Source organism: Cyprinus carpio, chromosome B21 (genome assembly GCF_018340385.1).
Source record: "Cyprinus carpio isolate SPL01 chromosome B21, ASM1834038v1, whole genome shotgun sequence".
In the NCBI taxonomy this organism is placed as follows: Eukaryota; Metazoa; Chordata; class Actinopteri; order Cypriniformes; family Cyprinidae; genus Cyprinus; species Cyprinus carpio.
In genome coordinates, this window is record NC_056617.1 from 18802383 (window position 1) to 18821825 (window position 19443).

The following is a 19443-nucleotide window of genomic DNA, read 5'->3' on the forward strand; positions in this document are numbered from 1 at the left end:
TGCACTGTATTACACCTAAAAGTGGGGAATGGCTCAATGCTGCTGCTCTTGGTATTGATAACATGTCAGACATGCATAGGCATTACAGTCATACTGTTTACTGAGTCATGTAACCCGACGTGACAGTCTCTGATTAATATTTCCACTGCCCCAGAGATATGCAAATACAGTGTGTCCTCTGCAGAATGACACAGAGCTGCAAAGGACTTCAACAGATGAGAGTCACAGCCATGACTTACGCTCCCAGAGACCCACAGAAAGAGCAAATGTGATTTAGATTTTCAGCTTATAAAACAGGCATCCTGTCAGTGAACAAATCGTCTAAGTTCTGTATTAGGAGGCCAAGCAGTGATTAAATCTGTTTCAAATCTTATTATTCCTCTAGCGCTGTGGGGTAAAACTTTGACATTAGACACACACATATAGAGAAGAGAGTCTTTGAGGTCTTATTCACTCTAATGCCCCCAACAGCTCAAACGGTCTCTTTTAATTTTTTTTTTTTTTTTTTTTTTTTTTTTAGGGATGCACAATATTATTGGAATTCTATCAGAATCTGCCGATAAAGGCTTAAAATGCAAACATTGTCATCGGCCCGATAGGAAAAATTATGCTGATATGCCTTGCTAATAAGAACAACTCAGACTTGGTGTTGCTTCCAAACGAAAGGAAAGGAAAAATATCTGTAAAATAAATATTGTGCATCCCTTTTTTTTTCTCTCTCTCTCTCTCTCTCTGATTTTTTGGGTCCTGTTTCTCCATCAATTACCAGTGGTTTCAGTATGTCTAATAATTGACATAATTTTAAATTCATTACAATAGTTCATCAGAAACATTACCAGCAAGAGATTTCTCATACCAAACTGTTTGCGTGTAATGCATCAGCTCACTGAAATTAGGCTGTCTTTCTCTTATTAAATTAAATTTATGTGACATCCTGGCACTGAACCCCCTAGTGGTCAAAACTTAATAAATAACAGCTACATGTGCTCAAACAGATTGTTCTAAATCATTCATCTGTCTTCTGGTTTTGTGGATTATGCTTAAAAATGAATAGATGTCTGTAACTACTGCTTACAGCTACATGCTTTATTGTTTATTGTGTGAATTGGGAAAAATAACCACAGGGCTCATATCTGTGTTCAGAGCATATCAATCACCATCTTCTGTCCTTCTGATGTCTCTCTCACAAACAATCTGTTGTCTCAAAACATTTTGTGCTCAAATTAAATTCTTTGAATGAAGTGAGAAATGACTTCTGAATATGGTTAGTCAGTTTATATTTTCTTCTCCTTGTAGTGTTAACACATTTAGGAGAGAGGCTGATATTCAAGCAACATTCCTACCTTGGGTTTGGCCTGTTAGATAACTACACATGATGGTCATTTACACAAACTGCTCCTTATTATTTCTCATTCCAAATGAACTTACAGAAATTAGTCTAATAACTCACTAGTTGTTCATTTGACAATATTTACAGTAGTTTCAAATAGGCATTTAGAACAGAGTCCTGTCATAACAAAGACAAAAATATTGTAATTTCCATTAAGTGGAACGAGAACCATTAAATGCCTTAAGATTCTCACCTCGACTCACAAGCTCAACTTCGGCCATCATCATTCAACATTATGATTCGTTTCTGATGGCTCGCTGATTTTGGTTTCTGAATTTTATGGACTGTGAGCCGTGAAAACTTTATTGGACCCAGGGATATTATATTTACACACCTCTGGAGAGTTATTCTCCAGTAATCTGACAGTGACATATGACTGATACTGCACAGTAATATCTGTCTGTTGCCCTGAATGTCAGAGAGCTCTTTCTGGAATAAACCCCAAACCAGTGTAGATTATACAAGGCCACATAACTAAAAAAAATATATTCTCAAGCAACTCAAGTAAGAAGCAAACTGTTGCATTTCATATCTGTTAAGCCCAAACATTTGTTTTTAGAGTGTATGCACAATGCAGTTTGTGCCCTCAAAGGTACTAAGAATCATTAAAGGGTACAATTCTGTCATTAATTACTCACCGTCATGTTGTTCCAAACCCATAAGATCCATAAGATATTTTTTATTAAATCCGAGAGCTCTCTGACCCTCCATAGACAGCAATGCAACTGCAATGTTCCCAGACACACAAATGAAACAAGGACATCGGTAAAATAGTCCATGTGACATCAGGGGTTCAACCATAATTTTACGAAGCTACGAGATTACTTTTTGTAAGCAAAGAAAACAATTATAACATCATTATTCAATAATTCTTCTCCCCAAGTTACATTTAGTTTAACTTGAAGTGCTAAAAATACTAAAACTAAATAATCTAAAACTTACACATTAAATTCATCAAATTTGTTTCTTATTAGAAGTAACAAAGCACAAAGCTCTTTGTGATTATTGGATGGGAATCGCACTACAAATAATGTTTAGTGAAGAGAAAAGTCGTGGATCTGGCAGCCCTACATAGAATCAACTTTGGTTAACTTCAACAGTGAGAGACAGTCAGAGACATTTTCTGCACACATGTTGCAGTCTGACAAATTTTACAATCAACCCTGGTTTTAAACAATCAGACAATGTCCGATAGTGCTGATGATTGCTTTAACAAGTCAATATTAATCAGCGCATACCTATATAATAGTATATCAATGATAGTAAAATAACACTGGTATGGAGGTTGTGAGCTTGTTGTTAAGAGGGGTGACACTGTAGTCAGTTGTTATCTACTCTCCATTTACGTCATTATTTGATGCGAGTATAGAGGGCCGCTGTTGTAGTTAGTACATTATTACATTACAGAGCTGTTTCGTCACGTGCATTATGTTGTAATGGGGATGCGACCGATTGGTTTATTAGTTCAGGCCTGGGATCTAACACTAACAAGACCATGCCTCCGTTTTCCTGAACTCTCTATCCATTATGCTCTGGCGTGACCCAGACGCATAAGCGAGGTGCTGCGCCTTATCGAATTCCCTTCCAATTAGCGTAGAAACGAAGCAGAGGGCTCCCTAATGGGCTTTGCCTCATGATATCGTTTAATTCGCGACAATAACAAACCTCTCGTTGTGATTTCAAGGCCAAATGAATCCTGACTGTTCAGCCGCTGAATGCGGGAGATTTGATTGTGCATTGTGTCTGCAACAAAAGCGCAAGCTTTCTCCTGTCTTTCTTCTTGAGTGACCTTTTCAGCGTGCTGCCTGCGGCACGTTATTTATTTATGATTTGTTTGGAAGCCGAAAGGCTGTCAGCCTGCCCTGTTATCGTTTGGTCATCCACTCAAGTGGCTGGGTGGTTGGGTAGACGCATGGCGTTCAGAAACTGGGGCAGTCTGATTAATGTCAGCCTTTGGAAGTGAGACACACAGACATGACAACAAAGAGGACTCTGGAAGGCATGGAAAGTGTGATAATGCACCGCGATACGCAGACATGCGCACATGAGAAGGTAACGTGATGCCAGCCGTGGAAAGAAAAATCAAACATGCCACTGTGTGTTTTGTTAAGTTTAGTCCGAAGCCTGTGAATAATTAGTCCCTAAGGGGAAATCAACACATCATTTGCATATTTCTTACACACTGGAGAAGTTGTCTGTCTGTGCACCACAAATGATGGGAAACTTTTTCTCCAACTGGTTTTTGTTAAGCTTTTGATCTGCTATGCTCAGCCAGGTGTAAATCCATAAAAATGTAAGACTTCATTTGCAAACGTATTTCAAATCCAAATTAACATGCTAAAACATTGCTGTTTCTACAAACTATACATTGAAGGGATAAATTACTCTTAAACAAGAATTCTGGCATTATATACTCATTTAATGATTGATTTATTAAAGGTGTGATAAATGCCTGAATAAAAAGACCATCATCATGTGAAAAAGAAGTACACTTTCACTTACTTTTTTAAAAAAAGAGTACTTTTTGCAGAAATAATACACTTTAAAAGAACGTTCAAATGTGAACTGAATATAATGTTTTCAAACACATATTTTCTTTTATATACATTTAAATGTATTTTAATTTAAGTTTATACAATGCAGGCATAATTATTAGGCACGTTGATATTCTGATCATATTTTTTTTTTTAAGCACATTTTACTAATTCCGAACCACACTGATCTTAATAACTATTATTAATTCTGTATTGAATCATTTATAAGTGATATATAATTGTTCATGAAGGCTGGAAGTGAAAAACTCCTTATATTCAGGTGTGCAGAATAATAAGGCACTTTTTTCTTTTACAGATAAAATGAGACAAAAAAGAGATTTAACTCAGAGTTAAAGTCAAAAATTATTAAATGACCATGAGAAGGATGTAATACTAATGCAGTTTGAAAAGTTAAGGCATGACCATTGGACAGCAAAATGCTCACTGGGTCAGCACGGTCAAAAAATAAAAATAAAAAAAGGTGGAGAAGAAAAGACACATGTTAACTGCTAAAGAATGAATTGCGTGTGCTTTAGTATGTCAGTCAACACATTAAAATAAGTGTACTTTTTTAATTGAACAGCAACACACACACACAAATAACAAGATTGTTAAAACAATGATTTAAAATGTACTTTAAAGTAAAACTGTTCATTTGACCTGGTCATGAAAGTGAACTATCTTTAAGTACACTGAATTTCACTAATACTATTTAATAACACCCTTGTATTTGAATGTGTTAAGTTTGCTAGCTACAACAGCTCTCAGACAATCATTTCATTCCAATACAATGGCCACAAAGACGTGCAAAGGTTATTTTTGATTTGGCAAGGTCAAAGCACGCGCTGCAATCAATACAGAAATCATTACCGCTGCACAGCACTACCAGAGACACATAAGCAAACGTGTGGAGCGGCGCTGGCCTGTTTGAGACACACAACAGCCAATATAATACCTACATTCAGCCAGAATTCCCTAGTGTATCAACCCATGATACCAAATTAGATCCCTGAGATCCCTAAAGTATGCTTTGGTTTTCCATTAACCATCTCATGCATGCTGCCACTCACAGTTGGGCCACTGATTTTAAGACAGGCTTAAAGAAGATGATGGAAGCACCCCAGACTGATGCACATACGCAATTTAAATAGCAGTTAGCCATTGATTTTATTTGTGAAACAAAAGGTTTTAAAACAAATTTCAACTTCTTGAGGCTAAAGCAACCGTTCCAATAACATGCTTGAACCAGAATGCACAAGGAACATCATTATAAATATGCAAGTTTGGACTTACTTTGCTTGACTTTATTTTCAGCTCCTCCATACTGCTGCAAAAGAAAAGGGGAAAACAGGTTTAAATGTAGTACACCAGAAAATTTGAAGTTAAAATATACAGCAAAAACCACTTTACAACTTCTCAAATAATCAGACATGCACATCCCTTATGAAAAAGAAGTTTATTCAAGTATGCTATTAGTATACTTCTTTTAAACTAAAAAAGAGAAAAGTATACTTTCACTCTACTTTTATCTCAGAAATATACTTAAAATGACATTTGAAAACAATACAGTAAACTGTTAAACTCTTTTTGTTTTACACCTCTGAGGAGAAAAAAGACGGTTTCAATACTATTTCTCAGGTGTGTTCGCATGAGCTCACAAACAGAAAACAATGCTTAATGTTAAAATAATAAAATGTAAGTATTGCACAGACTATAATATTAACTTCCGCTGCTGTTTTTACAACATTTATAGATGTAATGAAAAACCTATTTTGTGTTAATAATCGTGCATACTGCTGTGTTTATTCAGTTTGCCTTGTGCAATAAGGAGTTCTGGCTCAGTGTTGTGTTGCACTCGCTGTTTGATATAAAACATGCAAAAGCAATTGAGAAGCAATTGAGAAGCACTGCTATAAACATCACTGCAACATACAAACATGTATACTGGGTCAAAAACTTAAGAAGTGACTACAAATATGGCCACTGGATGCCGGCACTATATATCCATGCATATTTAATACCTTAATAACCTTAATAATAAAAAGCGGGGTTAGTTTGTGGGGTTAGTGTGTAAACACTAGAAGGCTGAGAGACTGACATGGCGCTGGATTCAGGCTAAAGGCTTTTTACAGCATACGCTCCACTGAACAAACAGCTGCACTTACAGATCTCTGTTTATTTTTATACTGTCAGTGTGTTCTATACAGGCATGTTTTAAATAAAAGCTTACTGTCTGTAAATGTAGAAGGTCATTTAGTGTAGTGATTTTCCCTGCACCACCTGAATGTCGCAAATACAGTAATATTATTATTGGGCAATATGTGTGTACACAACTAGAGTTCCCCAGCTACAAATTTTTATTTTGATCATTTTTTTTTCTGGTGAAAGAAATACATAAATGAAGAAGAAAGACAATCTTTGTTGCATTATACAGTATGCCCAATTATTATTTATTTATTTATTTTTTTTCATCATTTTGGATTCTGGTTCTTAACAATTTTTTCTTTTGACATCTTCATTTTCAAGGCCTTGTATGATTCAATTCCAGAGATATAAGGATCTCAACTTAGCTTCAAGAATATACTGTTAAAGTCTTTCAAAGAGGAATGTCTGAAGGACTAGAAATAATATTGAAACTAGAAATGTATATAACAATTGCACAGGAAAAAATTGTCAGAGTGCCTTATATATTCTTTTTACAAAGTTTGCGTGCCTTCAACTCAAGAAGTATTTAAGATATCTCAATATAATTTCAGATTCTGAATATTAACAACTTTTCAATTTGGTACGTCCTTTTTTAAGGCCCTATATTGTTTGGTTCCAGAGATATGGGCATTTCAATGTGGCTCCATGTGCAAATTGTTCCATTTTACTTATTTTCAGTAGGGATGTGTGCAACTACTAATTTAACTGTCGTTTAAACAGAAGTTTTTTTATCCTCCTAGGTGACTAGTCTAAAAGCAAGAAACCCCCAAAAGATGGTAAAAAAAAAACTGCGCGTATATAATTTGAAATACTTGTTGAATCACACTGTCAAATCCCTCAATGAATTCCGCTAAAAATAGGTCACAATTATGCCGTAGCCTACGCTTGCCTCGTGTTATCATCATTTAATTTTAGGTGGTCATTAAAAAAAAAAAAAAAAAAACAGAAGAGCACACACTCAACGTCAGCCGATGCTTATCTATTAAAATCAGCTGGGGAAATACAGAACAATGGAAAATCAATCAGTAGCCTGACAGAATTCTTCATCTTCATATAACCTTAGCCAACATATTAAAACACAAGACAAAAATAAGAAATTTTGTCAAGGAATAGCATTAAAATGGCTTTTAAAAACATACTTCATGTAGGCTATATCATCTAAAAACAAAACGATCAAAAAGAAAGACAGAACCTAAGGCGATTAACAATTCCTGCACTACAAAAAATGCGCTCTGCGGGAACTGAAGTTGCAGGCATGCAGCGATAACGAATAGCAAGCCAACAGAATTTTGGAAAGCGCCTTGACATCCCGCACCACCACCGAAGTGGGTCTTCGAGGAATAGACGGCACAGACGGGATCGCAGTGAATGACGTGATTGACATTAGCTGGCTTTGGCTAGTCTCTTAGCTAACGCCTACATGCCTGTATTGAATATGATGACGCATCGCTCCAGTAGAGTTATTGTAAGCCAAACGAGGAACGAGGAGACCAGGAGTACAAAACCAAGGAATTTATTTATATCGCGGGGAATCACACGTAGCACAAGGAGTAGACATCAACAATACTGGATGCTGGTAGATATAGATAGATAGATAGATAGATAGATAGATAGATAGATAGATAGATAGATAGATAGATAGATAGATAGATAGATAGATAGATAGATAGATAGATAGATAGTAGATAAAGTACTTTCATTTGGCAAATGTGCATATGAGTCTGCAATGTCTCTGACTGGTCTGCTTATCTCACTGAATCTCACAGGAACAACAACATGTAATTAACCAATTTAAAATTAAATAAATAAAACTAAATAGCTGAACTATAACACATATCGATCCTGATTTGCTGTGCTGGTGTTTAGCTATGCCTCTTGTCTTTGTCTTACAGCACTGAGAAGTCATTAGCAATAAAAGTCCCAGCAGGCCTCACAATGAGCTTGACGCCCAGTGTTCAGTGTGTGCTTGAAGACAATGATATACTCCTCAAGATCTCATCTGGGACAAACAATTCCTACCACTACGTCTACATTAGACATGACATTTGCAGACTGAAGAGGCTCATTAAGAGCTTTATTAGCCCTTCAAAGATGCTGAAAATTGTTGTCTAGCATCAACTGTCCAGCATCACTTGATGAAATCTCTGTGCTGTTTGTCCTGGAAGCATGTCTAGTTTTGGTTAGTGATTAATGGACTACTTTCGCAACTACTCCCACATACTCTACTGAATACGGTTCAGGCGTTTCGGGCCATTCAGACAGTTACAAGGAAGAGCCATTCCTATGTCCATTGATTAAAACAATGAATTGTGTTCTCTGCATTAACATGAATTATACTAAACCTGCTGACATGTTCCTATAAACATTTTTTCCTTTCCAAACGTGCATTCTGGAAATACAATATTCCCCCACTAACCTGCAGCAGTCCAGTTTCACATACCTTTGTTTTTCACATACTGATCATATTTCATACCTTTGAGTTTCCATTTATAAATGAATTTGACTGATACAGTATGTATGTGTATGTATGTAAATATGCATGTTTTAAGGCCATTTCAGCATCAATGGCTATGTTCACGGCAACATTAAAAATATTATTTCAGTAAGTCATTTACAATAATATGGAGAAGGATTGTCATACACTATCAAAACATTAAATATATATCAACATGTATACTACCAATTTCAGCCAAAATTCAGCCAAAAAACACAGTTTCAATTAAAAGATATTTACATCAATGTTGTAACAAAAAGGAAACATTGTATATGAATTATTAAATTAATTTAATACATTTTAGGTAAATTAAGAAATTATACAAAAGTTTTAAAAATATTTTAAAATGGTTTTCTCATATAGCTACACTTTTAGTTGTGATTCTGCTGAAGCTGATCTAAACTGGCTTGGATTTGGTTAGCTTGGTTAAGTCTAAACCTACTCTGAAACTCAAACGTTTTAAGCTCTGAGTCCCAGAACATGAACAACAAAAGAAAATGAAAAGCACTACTACCTGAAGTCCCTCCTGAAGCTCCTTTACTGTAGCTCCAGATCCAGCACTGGCTCGGACTCCATAAGCCAGCCATAGGGAAGATCCGAGCAGGACGGACAAAGCCCAAACGCCCAAGAAGCCCATCAGCGTCAGCCTGTGAAGAGAAGAACGTACATGATGAAGTGAGCATGTGCTGAAAATCTCCTCACCCTCAGACCATCCGAGATGTAGACGAGTGTCACAAAAGTAGATGCGATAATCACAAAAGTACATTATTTGCATGTGGTTTAAAGCCTTGCTGATTAAACGTTTCATTCACGTTCAGTTCTTATGTGTGCTTTTTCTGAGTGTACACATGAAGCGAGCGCACACCGCACACTAAAACAGCGCCTGATTCGTGTCTTAATGATTATGTGTCTAATCCTGTCAAAAACACACAATGTTTGAAATAAACTGTAAACACAGTTGTTTATGTCTAAAATGAAAGTAATCAGTTGAGAGAGAAACGGATACGTGCAAAAGATTCAAGAGATAACAGAAGTAATAAATACAAACATAATCATGCATACATGTGTATAAATTAATATATAACTATACTCCTAAGAGGATGTGTTCTTTTTAGTAAATATACAGAACAAATTAATATAAGAGAAAATCAGAAAATAAATGGGTAGTTGATATAAAATGCTTCTGGGATGTTGGAATGGTCTGACTTTTAAACAGCATTTTGCTCGGTTATAAATATTATGCATCTGCTTTAATGAATGAAACTACATGGAATGTTTGTATTTAAGAGAAACTGTTAAGATATAGGCTACACTTTTCTTTGTGCATTGTACATCCTATATACAGCCAGCATTCAGCAGCATTTGAAAGCATGCAGACACTGCTGTGGCTTTATCATGAAAACGATAAGGTGATGAAGCGTCATTTCCCACACTAACGCTGAGCTATAAGAGTCTTCTGACAGCAGCAGCTGATGCAGGTGATTTGTCTTCGCTGCTTCTATTCTACCCATCAAAATAAAGATCTTCATCTTGAACTGAATGTGAAACATAAGCTGGCAGGTTCAGTCTGAGCTGTGTTATGGATTTTGTCTGGAATAAAACCTTGAATAATCATTCAGTTACCAGTTTGTGCAATAACAATTACTAAATAATAGATATGTGTTACCAAGATTTAGTTATGGCCTGTGATTCAAGTTCAAGCCATTGCTTTACCAAGATGATTTATAGTCTAGTCAAGTCAAGTCACCTTTATTTTCATAATGCTGATGCAATCCTGATTGTGTAAAAGCAGCTTGCTTCACAGTGATACACAAGCAAGTAGAAGAATTAATTATGAAAAAACAAATATGGAGAGATTCATATTCTGCTGTAAAGCAGTTCTAAAAGACTAAAAATAGTCTCATTATTCAGATCAATAAGTTCAGTGTTGGTTCAGTTCAGACAGAGCTGCATGATGAACAATATTTTAATCGCAATCACGAGTTCTGCTTCTCTAGATTTATTAAGCATAATCATCTGCAATATTTGCATGCTGGTTATTTATCCTGAAACAAGCTTTTTTCATAAATCAATACATTTTCTGCCCAGTGTTTTACTTTGTCTTCACAATCTGGCAACCACGTGCACACGCTCTCTCTGCATTACAGAAAAACCTGCTGATGAGCTGAAAACAACAGCAAGCATGTAAGCTGGAATTTAGCGATCTCTAATGAGATATTCAGCTCAAATTAAAGTGCAATACAGAAAGTCTGTTTTCCTTCACTCGGTGGTTCGCACTGTGTGCTGTGAATAAATCTGAAAGTGAACTGTGCACGTTCTCTTGATTTGTGCTTATGTTAAAGTGCAATAATTATGATGAAAGGTTGACCAAAAAATGTAATGAGTAATCATGATTAACAACTGTGATTGTATTTTTTGAGCATAATAATGGTGACACACACAAGGACCCTGTATGAAACGTGCAGTGTGATCAAATGTCTTTCTGACAGCTAGTTGTGACGTGAAGCTCAGCCAACATAAGAAATTACTGTTGAAGTTGTCTTCATTTAATCTTATCTAATCCAATTAATTATTCAATCCGCAAGCAATGGTCCTGCCCATTTAAACATGCTCCACATTTAAGATGCACCTTGTGTTTTATTTTATTTTGTTATATTCTTTTGGAGAATATTTATTTATTTATTTATTTATTTATTTATGTGAGCATGGTCCAGCAAGCTAACTGCATCTTAGATTTTTCGTTATCATTTGCTCATGCATGGATAACTAGTACCAGCTTACAATATTCAGCCAAAATTGGGTCATGACATAAAATAATTCTATGTTATGCTAATTATATCTGTCTTTACATAAACAAACATCTCATGTAAACTGACAACAGCAGTGACAACAGACGATTTCACAAGCTAAAGCTGCTCGGTATGAATTTTACCAACACAAACTGATGTCTATTACCGAACAAGAGAAATGTTTAAATGCTTCACTGGCGTAAACTGGATGAAGAGGAAATTTGGAAATAATAATAGTCTTTTCATCTAGAGTCAATCACAAAGCTCCACTGCAATAAGAAAGACTCATTAGCTGTTACGGTTCATCTGCAGGTTGAGTTTACAGAGGCTTTGCAGAAAAGGTAAGCACTTATTGTGAACGTACAAAATGAAAAAAAAAAAAGGTCCACAATATTTGTGTAAACAAGACCACGGATCCAAACAAACATCTTCAAATATTGCAGCAGGAACGTGAATAGCATTACAAAGGTTAAAAATAACTTGTATGACATTTTCAAGAGCTTGTTGGATTGCAGATTACACATTGAACCGCAGCTGAGCAATTCTCAAAACAGATTGAAACAGGACTGGGAATAACAATCAGGCACTCTGTATGGCTGCATGAAGACATCACAACGGTGCTATATTCTGCTGCTTGATATTACTCACCAACATGCACTAGATCACGTCTGATCTCCCGGTGAAGCATCATCATTGCGTTTGAATCAGACAGAAATATCACACCATCCCTGTGCCTCTATTATCAGTTCATATGAGTGCAATCCACTCGGATGCTCTACAGCAGCGGGTCGCAGGTCTTTTCTGATGGGGTTTTTGACAGCAGGGAACGCAATGCAAAACAACTGCTACAGTAGGCTTATCACAATAATTAAGGATGGGAATAATAAAATAAAATATTTTTTTGCATCCAATTAAGCTCTATAGCATATTTGGGCAAGCAAACTACACAGATGTCTACCCTTATCCTCCCAAACCATGAACAAAAACTGATAAAGTAAAAGAAAATACAACCCAGGTCAATTTTTTTCTCTTGTTCATGTACGTACAAAATTTTCAGGTCATGAAATGTAACAGAATATCATATCATACCATATTGTGCCATATACCATTTTGGTTAGTTCACTGTAAAGTCTGAGTCCTGAAACTGAAGCGAATGTCCCAACACAACACAGTTTCAGAAGCAATACATACTATGGGTAATAATAGCATTGCATTTAGTATAACAATAAAATAAATATCACAATAAAATCATGAGACATTTCATTGGCTCTTATGCCAAACATATACTGTCTTTCTTCCGATACACATTTGCTGTAAAAATATTTTCTCTTAAATTTACGGCAAAAACTGGCAGCTGTGCCGGAACATTACATTACAAAATACAAAATACAATGATGATTTAACGTACATTTTAGTGCCTGAAATGATGTAATGTTAATATACCAACCTATCTGAGCTGTTAAAATCTGTAATAATAACAGATACACAATACAGCGGAAGGCAACATGATGACTACAGTTTCACCAAACGTGACCTCTCCAGTAACCGACTGTGACTAATAACAACATAAAGACAGATGAAAGTGTCACCCACACATCATGCTAGCTCAAATAACGATGCATGCTATAAACATGTAATAAACTAACATAACACAGTGCAAATGTGATTCTGGGAATGAATTAGAAGGAGATTCATACATTTTACCTACAACAACTCTTCAACAATATTCTACATTTATTAAATGTTATTGTTTAACCAATTAAACCTTTTTACTGTACACTTTTACATTCTCTTCTGTTACAATAACGTTCCATGTGTATCACCTTTTCAGTCATAAAGTTATGTGCATATTAAATATAAATTGCATATGTAGGCAATATGTATTAAAAAAAGAAAAAAAAAAGATTTATTATATTGCTAGAAATATATGTTGGCTATATGTAATAAACTATTATTATGTTTTATGGCTTAGAAAAATATTAAGATTATTAAGAATATAATATATGAAGAATATTAAGAATAAATTAAGGTAAATTCTGATTAAACATGAACTGTATTAAAACTCGCTGGTCTAAGTGCATGTCCGATCAAATGTCTGGTGTACCTCTGATGTTCTGAACCTGAAATCTAGCCGCTGTGTGAGAGTTTGAGGCAGATGCACTAATCACCTCGGCTGTACCGTAAACCCAGTGCTCGTGCAGCTGCCTAACCAGACCTCATGTTTGGACATCAGAGCCGGTGCGAACGATGCCCACAGCCGCCCAGAAGTGCTGTCAAGGTAGGCAGTGACACATAAACGCTGACTGCACAAACCAAGAGTCCAGTAAAAAGTCCTGTTGAGGTACTCGATATGAACAAACCGCGTAAAGCATGTGAATCCAGTGCAGACGCAGAGCGCGATGGAGAAGGAAAGCCGCTGGCGCTCACCGCGACGCAGCGCAGAGTAAAGTGATAGTAGCTCGTTACCTGTCGTGTTCCTGCGCGGAGACAGAAATGCTGCGTGAAACGCGCGTTATAGGTGTCCAGAGACTCACAAACCCTCACAGTCCAGTCGAACGGAAGAACACACCCGCTCTCACTCCATCCTTCAAACGAGAGTGACCCGCTATTCCAGCTCACCCTATTTCAACTGCTCTACCTCTTTCTCAAACACACACACACTGCCTGCGACGTCATACAGCGCATATATATATATAGCACACACACCGCTGTTGAGAAGATCCCTGTGTCTGCTGCACTGCTGTCACACTCCTGCGTGTGCTTGTAGGTGTGCGAGTGTGTGTGTGTGTGTGTGTGTGTGTGTGTGTGTGTGTGAACTGAAACATTTGACAAGAGACATGCTATCCTACTACAGTCATCACATTAAAGTCATATTTTTAACAGTACTGTGTACACAGTAAAATAATAATAATAATAATACTTGAAACTTATGAAAAATGTTCAAGTTCAGATTCATAAACTTTATGAAGCCTTTTAATGGTAACATTTAAAAGTGAAAACAAGCATCATGAATTACACAAATAAAAAATATTTAAAGAATAAAATATTTATTGAAAAAAGTTTAAACAATCTTGGTAATATTTTACAATAAGGTCCTATTAGTTAACATACTATAAGTTAATGTTTTAACTAACAAAGAGCAATACATTTGTTACAGTATTTATTCATCTTTGATAATTTTAGGTAATAAAAATAGCACTTAATGTTTAGTTTGTCAGCTCAGGTCGAATAAATAATATTAACAGACACAACTTTTGATTTGAATCATGCATTAGTAAGTACTGAAATTAACATGAACTAAGATTAATAAATGCTTCATTTTCATGTTATATAATAGAAATAACTAATGTTAGCTAATGGAACCTTACTGTAAAGTGTTACCAAAATCCTACATTAACATTTATGTTAATGTTCTGGGAACATAGTTCAACCTTCAAAATTCACTTCAAAGTCATTATAAAATGACTATTTATTTCAGTGTGGTTTCCCAACAGTTATAAAAATATGATAAACTTTAGTTTGAAGGACAGAATTCCCAAAACTTATCTTAAATTAAGAGGTTTGAAATTAGAAAAAAAAAATGAAATAAAAATAAAAACAAGCTTTTGTATTAATACAATTTTGAGTCAAAACCGTATGGTACTGTAACTGAGATATATGTAGCCCTTGTGACAACAAACCTGTCACGCGTGCCTACTGTGCTGGAGTAAGGAGATGCAGAGACAGGAGAATCCAATAATCACAGAACTTTATTAAACAGAACACCAGGAAAGCACACGTAGCACTGGGGTGAGACAAACAATACAGGACAGAAAACGAGGGGCAGAACACACTTTCAATACACTGAAACTAATGGGACACCCTTGGGAACAATGGAACAGAACCATGAACACCTGGAACAAATGATAACATGATCAGGACAGGAACAGGAAGACCAAATAAAGAAATAAACAAAACATGGAGCACGTGGGGGATGGAAACACACACAGACATGGAACAGAGTATGACATTACTCCACATCCAAGTACCCATTTGGGGCACCATGGCGGAACAGGCAGCTTGGGGAGCCACACTGGACGGCAGGTCCCCAGGGCTGTACCCATTTGGGGCACCATGGCGGTGCACACAGCTCGGGGAGCCATGGCGGATCAGGCAGTTCAGGAGGCCATGGCAGAGCAGCCTCCAAGGCCATGGCCCCAGCCCCAGGCTGGAGACTCACTACCACCCCCCCAACCCCCCAAAAAATACTTGGAAAGGATAACATGCTCAAAGGCCCTCTCTGGGCTAAAACCGGGGGCAGGAGACTTCTCTGGGCTTAACGGGAGATCAGGAGCCCTACATGGGCTATACTCAGGAACAGAAGCCCTCCGTGGGCTATACTCGGGGAACAGGAGCCCTTTGTGGGCTAAACTCTGGAACTGCAGCCCTATCTTGATGCTGGTCTGGGACTAGAGCCATCTCTTGACTCTGGTTAAAGGATAGAGCTGATACTGGAGCGAACTCAGGGGCTGGAGCCGACACTGGAGCGAGCACTCGGGGCATGCTCTCGGGCGAGGAAGAAGGCCCTGAGCCAGTCATTTCTCCTCTTCCTTCTCTTTTGATTACTGGTGAAATGGGTGGCCGGCAGGCTTGGGTCAACAGTGGCTGGCGGGCTTGAGAGAGCTGCGGTCAGCGGGCCTGGCTCGGGAACGGCCGGCGGACATGTGGGAGCCACGGCTGGGGGGCTTGACAACGGCGCAGCAAAGCGTGCAGCCGTTTCCATGCACAGGGAAAAACAGGAAAACAAAACACTTTTAAAACAAAAAACAACAAACACGGGGCGAAGGGGCACCGCTTACTGTCTCTAGTCCGGTATTCTGTCACGTGTGCCCACTGTGCTGGAGTGAGGAGACGCAGAGACGTAGGAGAATCCAATAATCACAGAACTTTATTAAACAGCACGGCAGGAAAGCAAACATAGCACTGTGGTGAGACAAACAATACCAGACATGAAACGAGGGGCAGAACAAACTTTAAATACACTGAAACTAATGGGACACACCTGCGAACAAGGGAACAGAATGGGGAACACCTGGAACAAATGATAACACAATGAGGACAGGAACAGGAAGATCAAATAAGGAAATACACAAACATGGAGCACGTGGGGGAAGGAAACACACAGACAAAACCCTGGTGTCTCCTACATCCACTAACAGACCACAGAGGGGAGAAAAGCATCATTTCACAGAAATCAAATCATTTGAAGTAATGGCACAAAGAAATAACTGTACAAAGAGGCGCAGTATACGATAAATAAAAGAATTTTAAAAAGCCTTTGAGTGCATATGCAACAGAAGAGTGTCCCTGTAAGACTGTGTCTCCTCCGCTTCAGCATCACTGTTTCAAAGGCAGAGAGGACGTGACACAGTTAAAGGGGATAATACAGGGTGAGCCATCAAAGTTGCATGTGCGCTTGAAATATTCATGCCCACTGTAAGATTCATCACTAAAGAGAAAAGAGCTTTATTAGTGCAGCAGCCAATTGATTCCACGCAATACTGCAAAACGGCAAAGCGAGTGATGCAAGTGACAGGTTGCACTGTTTGTTTCAACAACACATGAAGGGAGCTTAATTAATGGAGTGGCTTGAGAACGCTATGTTCTAATTATAGCAACAAAAATAAACTAGCAAAAAAACTAACTTATTAACAAACAAAACCCTCTGGAGTCTAAGGGTATTTTTGGTGCCTGTAGAAGTTTTGTCATGCCCTGACATTTGTGCTTTTTTCAGTTTCTTATAAAAACTAATCTCACTGTAATCAGCACAAAAATGGCTAGGCTAACTAATAATATGTGAGCAGCATGTATGTACATTGTGTTTTTGAGAAAAAAAAATGTTATGCGTGGTTAGTGAAAAACTAAAAATGTTAAATCACTTGAATAAGGCAATAAAACACATACAGAAAATTGGTTTCCAGCTATTTTGAGAACTGGATGCTTGTAGCCTAAAATGATGTGAAAATCATCTTGTTTACTCACTTACAGAAAACAATATATTGATTTAAATTTTTTCTAAGACACTTTTTGTTGGTAAAAAGTCATATGCGAGTAGGCTGGTCAAATATCATGAATTACACCTGAGAAGACAAAGGCCTGCATAATGAGCTGCATAATGAGCCATTCAGTCAGCTCTGTCACTGAGAGGGATGAGTTACAAGAAAGAATGTGAGGACAAAATAAATCTATATAATTTTATGTTTGTAGTTAATTATCCCACAACATAATTTAATATTCACTTGTGAGTGCAGTTAAAACAGTTTCTTAGGCAGGAAAAAATCAAAGCGACTTTCAAAAACTGAATTTTTTGCATCATTACTCCAGTCACACAATCCTTCAGAAATCCTTTTAACATCTTATTTTCTACAAAAAACATTTATTGTTATTATTATCATCATCATTAATTATATCTTATTATTAATGTTGAAAAGAGCTGAATATTTTTTTTTAGGTTAGGTTTTTTTAGGGGGGTAAATTGAAAAGAACAGCAATGCTTGTTACATTGTTACAGTTACATTTATTGGTACATTTATATTATTTACATCAAGCTTTTGAATGGTATAGTAGTGTATTATTGTTATGGTGAAACTTCATAATATTTAACTTGATTATACATTTAGTCAGGAATTATTAGTTTGGAAACAAGTCTTTGGAAAAAAGTCTAACTAGTAAAATGTTTACACGTTATGTGAAAACTAGTACAAGTATATAAATCAATAAAAAGAGACTTACTCATGTTTATGAACTCTGCACCTGAATAAAGTGCTTCATTCTTTTTTTCTGAGGAAATCCAAATCTCAAATCCTCAACACATCACATCTTTTTGGGGTGAAGTTATGTCTTATTCCTCTCATCGCGAAGCAAACAGTAAAATAATAAAAACCTTGAAGAACAGTCTCGCTGCGTTGTCTTCTGTTGTGTGGGCGTATTCCAAAGCCGCGCGCTTCAGTGAAACAATTTGAACTCTCAAAAGCGCGCTCGGCGCGGGGGCGTGTCGCATTAGAAGATAATGAAGTGAGACGTGAAAAAACGGACATCGCGTTGTTTTCATATGGAAACTTTATCACTGAATATTTGTTTTCAGCAGCACTTGTTTAGTTTAAAAGTAGGACATGTCAGGCTTTTATAGATATCTCTCTCATGTCTCTTCGTTGAGTATTCACTGAGTTAATTTTAATGTCAGCGCAGACAAAGGCTGCAGACAGCACTCCTGTTTGTTATCTTTATTTTATAAGTGCACAAAGTTTTGTTGTTATTATGTCTGTATACAAAAAAAAGTAGACCCTTTACAGATTCGATTGATGTATGCACTTATCTGTACGATCAAAAACTGAAAGTGTAATTTAAGTCCTTACTGAAAAAGTAAATTATAAACAAAAAAAACTCAAAAAACCAATTAAAGCCCAAAAAAACCCATAATAACTTATTAACAAACAAAACTGAAAAAGTTGATTATAGCCCATATGGGGTCAAATAACCATGTAAGGGCTCACAAAACCCTGCTATTTAATATATCTGATTTATACAAAAGGTGTATTACTTACTTATTTTAGTGCTATCTTGTAACCAAAATTCAGCTTGGGGAAGACACCACACATCACAGAGCTCAAGATGATCTGTTCACTAATGCAATGACTGTCAGATTGACAAGCTGAACCAAAACATCTCCTTTGCAACGTCTTAAAGTCCTGATAGTTCTTTGAAATTTCCAAAAGAACCAAGGATTAACGTCCTTATCATCCGAAAAACTTTCACAGATCAAGGCTCTTCTGTTAGTCAACAGCTGTTCAAGGTGCACGAGTTAAACCCTTTGATATGCTCTTTGAATCGAACAAAATTTCTCCAAGTTACAAGAGGAAGGTTTGCTGATTAGAAACACCTGCCTGCGCTGACAATCCTGTCCTCGTCATCACTTGACAAGGCTTTTTTCTTATAACTTTCTGCCTCTTGCCCCGAAACTTTCCTGAGGAAGTTTCTCGTAAATTTCCAACT

The 19443-nt window shown here is 36.9% G+C and overlaps 1 protein-coding gene across 3 annotated transcripts in view; it reads right to left on the reverse strand.

Moving 5' to 3' along the window:
• Nucleotides 1-14182, reverse strand: part of LOC109045648 (follistatin-related protein 4-like) — a 179128-nt gene extending 164946 nt beyond the window's left edge. For 2 of the 3 annotated variants that reach the window (XM_042747687.1, XM_042747685.1), the window contains exons 1-3: nucleotides 13879-14182; nucleotides 9138-9270; nucleotides 5218-5251 (exon numbers count right to left, since the gene is read on the reverse strand). In XM_042747687.1, the coding sequence (XP_042603621.1) occupies nucleotides 5218-5251; nucleotides 9138-9260 (157 nt within the window). In that variant the 5' untranslated portion in view covers nucleotides 9261-9270; nucleotides 13879-14182. The remainder of the gene's footprint in view (nucleotides 1-5217; nucleotides 5252-9137; nucleotides 9271-13878) is intronic. The other variant, XM_042747686.1, reaches the window with a different exon arrangement.
• Between the last annotated feature and the right edge of the window lie 5261 nt (nucleotides 14183-19443).